The 8,253-nt window shown below is 50.8% G+C and overlaps 2 protein-coding genes across 2 annotated transcripts in view; both read left to right on the top strand.

The window, feature by feature from the left end:
* The first annotated feature begins 196 nt into the window (after positions 1-196).
* On the top strand, positions 197-5,005 carry NOTO (notochord homeobox). Its single transcript, XM_005867824.1, has 3 exons — positions 197-488; positions 2,288-2,502; positions 4,847-5,005. Exons 1-3 carry the CDS (start codon positions 197-199, stop codon positions 5,003-5,005), a joined length of 666 nt encoding a protein of 221 aa, XP_005867886.1.
* A 3,039-nt stretch (positions 5,006-8,044) lies between these two features.
* Positions 8,045-8,253, top strand: part of SMYD5 (SMYD family member 5) — an 11,948-nt gene continuing 11,739 nt past the window's right edge. Inside the window, exon 1 of the mRNA XM_005867748.2 lies at positions 8,045-8,184. Coding sequence (XP_005867810.1) covers positions 8,089-8,184 — 96 coding nt within the window. The 5' untranslated portion in view covers positions 8,045-8,088. The remainder of the gene's footprint in view (positions 8,185-8,253) is intronic.

Genomic DNA, 8,253 nt, shown 5'->3' with positions numbered 1-8,253 from the left:
AGCCGTCCCCCCAGCCCCCTGCGCTGGGGCTGCGCGCGGCTCACCTCGGCGGTCTCCAGGGCCTCGGCGTCACAGGTATGAGGTGCCCCGGGAAGCAGGCGGGGTAGGTGGAGAGTGAGGCCCCGACAGTGGCTTGCATAGGTTAGAGAAGTCCCTGAGTTTGGGAACCGCACACGATTGGAGGGGAAAGGGCCCTATGACCCTTGACCTTGCAGTTGAAACCGAGGCCCCGGAGGGCTGGCTGAGAGCAGCCCCTGGCGCCAGGCTTCCCTGCCGGCTGCTGAGGTGGGAGGGCGAGTGTGAGGGCGAGTGTGAGGGCGAGTGCGGAGCGAGAGGTGCCGGCGGACCCAAGCGGGGCTCGGAAGGCTACCACGGCCAGCGCTGGGACTGCAGGGGACTCGGCGTCCTCCACGAGGGGTTTGCTCCCTCCCACACCCCCTTTGGATCATGCTTGGTGGCGCAGACTATTCCCCAAAGCAGCCCTTATGGTGACTCCATGGCCCCGTCTTAGCCAGGAGAAGCAGATGCTACAGGTGGTGCAGGTCAGCCGGGAGCTGCTGGGAGCTGGCCATCCCCAGGCCCCAGTGCCGCCTCCACTGCTCACCTCTCTGTGAGCTCATCTCCACCTGAACCTCTCTGAGCCTGCTTTCTTAGAGTGCTTTCGGGGTTCTGGAGGGGGATGCCTCCCACCCATGTTGGAGAGAAACCCTGGGTTCCCAACCCCATCCAAATTCATGCCACTGCAGCCGGAGCCAGCCCCATCGCACCCCGCCATGGTTTCTAACCTCCTCACACACCTGAGGTCTGAATTGCACGTAACTACTTTACATTAAAGTTGCCCCATTTTCAAGTTCATTTTTGCATAGCTATTACATTCACACAGTTCAAATGTCAAAATGTTTACTAATACAGTAACTGATTTCAGGAAGAAAAAAAATGTTTACTAAGAGATGGAGAAATTCCCTCTACCACTAGGTGGCTGACCTTCAAAGACCTAGTTACCCGCATCCCACAAGCAATCCATGACGCCTTTCTTGATTCTTTCAGAAGTACTTTATGCATATTTAATACCTGAATACACACACACACACACACACACACACACACACACACACACACGTTTCCCCCCATACTAGACACACTGCTCTGTGCCTTACTTTTTCATATCAATCCACACAGAGCTTCTTTACACCTCAGAGTGGTCCATTGTAAGGGTGCACTATACTTTATTTAATCAGACCCTATTAATGTGTCTCACCTCTTGCTATGTTGCTTACACTTATGGTAAGTCTGGGTTGCCTGGTGGTTGGTGTCCTGGGCAGCCATGGTCCTGGCCTCACTCCCTTCCCTGGAACAGTTTGCAGCCCTGGGAGCCTCCCCAAGGCTAATGGAAGCTGAGGGGGTCTTAGCGCTGCACTTCCGTTCCTCTGTCTGGAACACTCCCCTCCCAGACAGCCAAATGGTCCACTTTCTCGTTCCTTTCGCGTTGTAATTCAGGTACTGTCCCCTGGTGGACGAATCTTCATCTCCATTGTCTACATCTCGGCGAGCTGAATAGCACCTGTGTGTGCATTGGGAAAAGTCACCCCTTCCTTCAGGCAGACACAGAGCCTTGTCAGGGGGCAACTATTGGCCTGTGGAGAGCGAGCAGAATTTCAGACTCCACTTACCCTCCCAGCTGGGTACCCCTGTGCAGGGCACAAACTGCGTATAGTGGCCTTATTCAAATATCACCTCAGTTCCCTTTCTAAAAATGCAAATTATCCTCCCCCCAACATACACACACACTCACTATCCTTCCCTGCTATATTCTCACTAGTATTAATCACTGTCTGACATACTCAATATTTTCTTTACCTTTTCTATTGTTAGACAGAGATTTTTCTATTTTGTCCTGGAACCATGCCTGACACACAGACATTCAAAAAGTATTTGTTTGATGAACAAAAAGGGGGAACCCTTGAGGGTCCCTTCTCTGCCCATCCTGTGGGGTTCCTGAGGGAGCCAAGGAAAGGAGTGGAGGGCAAGGAGAGATGAAGTTTCAACAACTTCTCTTAGGGTCAGAAGTTAAGCCACTCAGCTGGAGAATCGTGGAGGCAGGAGTCTCACAACATTGTCCCTTCTGTCTCACTTGTTTTGTCATTTCTGTGCAGTCTCTTCCCACTATGCCCCTTGCTGTGTTACCCAGCCAAGGGCAAGGCCAGGCAGTGGAGCGGTGGGCTTGTTCTCTCCCCTCCAACTTGGGTGGGTAGGTGGGTGCTGGTTAACCTCCCCTCCTACTCTTTAGGTTTGGAGCTGATTCACTGCCCAGGCCTCTGGAGTCCCCCAGACTGGGCCCCAAGTGAGGACCTTCAGGACACTGAGAGACCCCAAAAGAGGATTCGAACTATGTTTAACTTGGAGCAGCTGGAAGAGTTGGAGAAGGTGTTTGCAAAACAGCACAATCTAGTAGGAAAGAACAGAGCCCAGCTGGCAGCCCGGCTCAACCTTACAGAGAACCAGGTAGGAACAGAGCCTCCTGTGGGCCCAGGCTGCACCTGGGGACAGACACTACTCTCTGGAAGGCCCTGGTAGTTGGGATGAAGAAACGGGCTTTCTTCTTCTGTGCCAGGCCGTTGGGGGAGGCAGGCCTAATTAATTGGCATACTCTCTGCATGACTGAGAAAAATAGCCCCATTTGAAATGGTATTATGGAAACATCACATAATATCCTATATAATAAAAAGCTGATATGCAAATTGTCCCTACGGGCGGGAGTTCAACTGACCAGAAGTTAGATATGTATTGACCACCAGGGTGCGGTGCAGAACATGGCGGGTGTTGGTGATATGGTGCTGGCAGTGGGTGGTAGTGGAGGCGCTGCCGGCCCAATGGGCCCCAATGAGAGCAGGAGCGTGGTGGGATGGTGGAGCAGGTGAGTGGGCAGCACCAGGCCAAGGTGGGTGCGAAGGAACTAGGCCTCTAGTTTATAAATATTAACCTAGAACTTTACATTTTCATGCTAAATAAGGAGCTGGCAGTGAAATTAAGTAGGTATTCAAGTAACTGAATATTAAAAATAATAAACATTCCCATGACCCCCATACTCCCTTCCAGCTACTGCACCATTTCTCTGCTCTTTTCACAAACTTCTCAAGAACTGGCTATGTTCCCTGTCCCCATGTCCTCACTTCCCATCTACTCCTTAACTCTTTCCAATGTGAATTCTTTCCCTTCCATTCCTATGAAACTTCTCATCAGGGTCTCTAATGACCTCTGTGTTGCCAAAGTCAACAGATGCGTTCCTTTCTTTCCTTCTTCCGCCGCTCAGTACAGCTGGCTGCTCCTTTTCTCATTGAAACACACTCTTCTCCTGGTTTCCAGACACACGCTCTCTCGGTTTTCCTCTCAGCTCTCTGCCCACCTCTCTGTTGCCTTTGTAGGCTATTCTTCTCATTGTGACTTCAAATGTTTCTCCCCAGCTGATCTCATTTATTCTCATGGTTTGAAATACCATCTATAAGCCAATGACTCCTAAATTTGTGTCTTAACCGCCCCCCTCCCTTTTCTGACTTGTACATCTAACTCCCTTCTTGAGGTCTCCCCTTGGATGTCTTATGGATAGGCATTTCAAATTTAACACGTCTAAACCTCAATTCTTGACGTTTTTCCCCTCCCCAAATCTGTCCCTCTCCCCACATGTGACCCCACCATCCCTCCCGCTGCTCACAATACCTAGTCATTCTAGATTTCCCCTTCTCTCCCGCTACCAACCCGTCAGCAAGCCTTGTCACCTCTACTCCAAAATACTGCTGGAATCGCTTCATCTCTCTCCGTTGCCCCAGTCCTATCAGCCCCAGTCCTGTCAGCCCCAGCTCTTGCTGGATCACTGCAAGAACCTCCCTGCCATCCCCCTGCATCTCCTTTCATCCATTCTGCACACAGCAGCCAGATGTGCCATGTAAATAAGACTCAACAAGTAAATAGGACTATGTCACATTCCACTCAAAAGCCTTCAAGTTGACATTCCTTGCCCCTGACCTTCACAGTCCTGGGTGATCTGGCCCTCACTGACCTCTTCCATTTTCTCTTCCTTTACTTTCTCTTCTCACTTTTGGTTGTGCCAGGGATGCTCTCCTCCTTCCTGGTCCTCAAATACCCCAAGCTTGGTTCTACCTCAGAGCCTTCCTACAGCTCATACCCTGCCCTGGCCTGCTTTTCTCGGTCCCCGCCAGGCTGGCCTCTTATCCACTGAGTCTCAGGGAGACTCAAACACCTGTTTTTACCCCCACTTGCATTTATCTATGTGCTTGTTTTCATGCTTGTTATTAGTCTCTCTCTACTAGACTGTGGGCTTCATGAGGGCAGGGACCATGCCTCTGTTGCTCACCACGGTGTCACCGTCACCTGGAGTAGTGCCTAGTACAGTGATGGCGAACCTATGACACGTGTGTCAGAGGTGACACGCGAACTCATTTTTTGGGTTGATTTTTCTTTGTTAAATGACATTTAAATATATAAAATAAATATCAAAAATATAAGTCTTTGTTTTACTATGGTTGCAAATATCAAAAAATTTCTATATGTGACACAGCACCAGAGTTAAGTTAGGGTTTTTCAAAATGCTGACACGCCAAACTCAAAAGGTTCGCCATCACTGGCCTAGTACATAATAGAAGCTCAAAAAATACTTGTTGGGTGAACGGATGAATGAATGGCAACTGGAATTAAGGAAAGGATGTGCTGGGGGCAATGCTTCCCTTAAATGGAAGAGCCAATTTTGAGTGGAGTGGGTTCTGTGGGAATGGGGGAAGCCATGGGAATTGCTAGTCACATTCTGATCTTTGCCCACTGCCTCCAATTATAGGTGAGGGTCTGGTTCCAGAACCGCAGGGTCAAGTATCAGAAGCAGCAAAGGCTGAAACCACCAGCTGTGTCTGCCATGGCTACCTCCCCAGACGAGCCCTCCAGCAGCTCTGACACCATCATCCAGAGAGAAGACACGGAGTCAGGAGGGGACAGCTGAGGATTGGGATGAAGGCTCAACCCAGGCTGCCTGGGCTAGCTCTTCCTGGGGACACCCCCTGGACCTACCTGCTCTACATATTGACAAAGCGTCTCATCGGGGTCAACGGGCACCAGAGAAATCTGAACCGTTGAGAACGTTTCAATATTGACTCCTGGAGGCTGCAATAATGTCATGGTCAGGAGCACAGACTTTGACCTTCAGCTATGTCCTTGGCCACGTTACTGAACTTCTGAGCCTTTTTTCTTCACCTGTATCATGGGTGTGTTGATAGCTTAGAGCTCCCAGGGCTAAGATGATGTCTATAAAGCACTTACAGTGTGCCAGGCCCAGTGCTAAGTGTGTGGCAACTGTTAAGGTTTATAGACCCCTTCACCTGGGGGAGTGGAGCCTGTACCAGCCCTGGCTTTCCCAGGGATTAATCTCTTCCTGGCCTGGATGTGGAGCGCCAGGCCCAGTGCTAAGTGTGTGGCAACTGTTAAGGCTTATAGACCCCTCCACCTGGGGGAGTGGTCCTGTACCAGCCCTGGCTTCCCCAGGGATTAATCTCTTCCTGGCCTGGTTGTGGAGCAGAGAGAGGCTCCTTGAATCAATGTCTGGGCATAGAAGTCTTCCCCGAGACAGAAATGGTAGAGTTGACAGCAAAAAAAAGAGGGAAAGGTAGGCTATTTAGTCCCCGTCCCCTCACAAGGTTCCCCAAAGTTTTCTTGTTTTGTCTGAACTGTTATAACTCTCAGAAGGGGCTCAGGCCCAGGTGCCTCCTTGAAGCAGACATGCTACCCTGACCACTATCTTTCTCTCTAGCTTCCCTTCCTAACCCCGCCTCCCCCCGCATCTTTATATAGAGTAATTTGACTCTGCCTCTGCCAAGGTGGCATTTTACCATAAACTCTGCTGTTTTTTCATAAAACAGTGATTATTTACCCCTCTCCACTACCCTGACTCACAGTTCCCTTTCCTTCCCCGGAATCTGCTTGGTTTGTCTCTAAGAAGCCTAACTGATAGCCTACCTCAGTGAAGACAGTCACAAGCATTTTCAGAATAGATTTCTCTCAGGCTCCACATTCCTGGGTGGTGCACTGTGGTGAGGGTAGTTCTTTAGAACAGCGGTTCTCAACCTGTGGGTCGCGACCCCTTTGGGGGTCAAACGACCCTTTCACAGGGGTCGCCGCCTAAGACCATCGGAAAACACATATATAACACATATATGTTTTTGTGAGTAATCACTATGCTTTAATTATGTTCAATTTGTAACAATGAAAATACATCCTGCATATCAGATATTTACATTACGATTCATAACAGTAGCAAAATTACAGTTATGAAGTAGCAACGAAAATAATTTTATGGTTGGGGGGGTCACCACAACATGAGGAACTGTATTAAAGGGTCGCGGCATTAGGAAGGTTGAGAACCACTGCTTTAGAATGTAGAGGTGAGCTGGTGGAAGGAGGCCTGCCCTGCCACCTGGTGGTGAAAGGGGGCACGGTCCCTGCTGCTCTAGTTTTCTGAGGGAGGAAAGGCAGGCAGTAGAGTCAGCCTTGGAAAACCACCTGCTTCCCAAAGCAGTGGACCATCCTCTCCTGGACACCAGGCTGTAGGCGTGAGGGAGGCCAGGGTCCAGCTCCAAGAACCCTTCTCTGTACCCATCTTCAGGGAAATCCTCCCTAATGCTGGACCCAAAGGCAATTCTATTAATCAAAGAACCCAGCTGAATCTTTTCTGCCTCTTCCAGGAACAACTGGCTCACTTTTTTTTTCTTTTTAAATCAACAGTTACCTTTTCAGCAGTTACTGGGCTCTACTCAATCCCCAAATGTCGCCATGGGACCACGGCAGAAGGAGACACAGGTCCCTTTTCAAGCGTACAGAATCAATTGGAAGACAAGGAAACAGGGCATGGTGGTCAGGCCTGGCTGTGGGGACCCATGACTTATAGATCAGTGGTTGCAGCTTCCTGGGGTCCTGAGTGGGAAAACGGCCCCTCTCTTGTTGTCAGGACAATGTGCATATGTACACTCACTCGCCTGCCTATAATTTTAGGGGATCTCAGACGTGGCGTCCACTATGGATTCTACTCCACCCCGCCCCTCGCCCTGGCTGCAAAGTCCCTAAGCCGCTGAAGAGTCTGAGACAGGAATAAGTCCAACTTGATCATTGGTAGGACTGTCTGCCCCGCTGCCAGAGGGCCCACGGAGAAGGGAAATATTGTGCCAGACTTTGTGGAGTAAGCTAGTCCTTCCCTTCAGCTTGAGGGTTAGAGAGGATAGGAGTAACTCTGCCCACTGCTGTCCTACCTCTCGGCTGGGTCCAAAGACCTGCTTTAGTCAAGAAGCGTCAGTGAATGGACAGAGACAACAGGCACACAAACATGAACTCAGACAGATGCACACATCAAAACCATACAGCACACCAGCTCTGATACAGGCCCATCCTGGCCACAAAGACAGAGACAGATGCAAAACTGAACAAATGTAAAAGCACAAAGGCAGACCCAGCTGGCGTGGTTCAGTGTTTGAGCATCTACCTACAAACCAGGAGGTCAGGGTTCCATTCCGGTCAGGGCACATGGGGAACTCAGACAGATGCACACATCAAAACCATACAGCACACCAGCTCTGATACAGGCCCATCCTGGCCACAAAGACAGAGACAGATGCAAAACTGAACAAATGTAAAAGCACAAAGGCAGACCCAGCTGGCGTGGTTCAGTGTTTGAGCATCTACCTACAAACCAGGAGGTCAGGGTTCCATTCCGGTCAGGGCACATGCAGGGATTGCAGGCTTGATCCCCAATGTGGGGTGTGCAGGAAGCAGCCGATCAATGATTCTCATCATTGATGTTTCTCTCTCTCTCTTCTTCTCCCTTCCTCTCTGAAATCAATAAAAACATTCGTTTAAGAAGCACAAAGGCAGACCCAGCTCCACCCAGTCCACACACCAGTGGATCTAAACATAGATCACACGGACCCAAATTCGGATTCGCGCGTGGGTCAACCCCAGCAGCCAAACCGGGGGCGGGGCCAGTGGGGGCGGGGCCTCCCGGGCCCGGGTCAAGGGTCAGGAGGAGGAGGCGCGCCCAAGATGGCGGCCTCCATGTGCGACGTGTTCTCCTTCTGCATGGGCGTGGCGGGCCGGGCCCGGGTCTCCGTGGAAGTTCGCTTCGTGAGCAGCTCCAAGGTGAGACCGGAGAAGACCCCCACCCCATCCGGCCTTGGGAACAGCCCCGTGCGACCCCTGGCGGCTCGC

This window comes from Myotis brandtii, unplaced genomic scaffold (genome assembly GCF_000412655.1).
Source record: "Myotis brandtii unplaced genomic scaffold, ASM41265v1 scaffold251, whole genome shotgun sequence".
Classification (NCBI taxonomy): Eukaryota; Metazoa; Chordata; class Mammalia; order Chiroptera; family Vespertilionidae; genus Myotis; species Myotis brandtii.
This window is presented reverse-complemented; position numbering and strand designations above follow the sequence as displayed.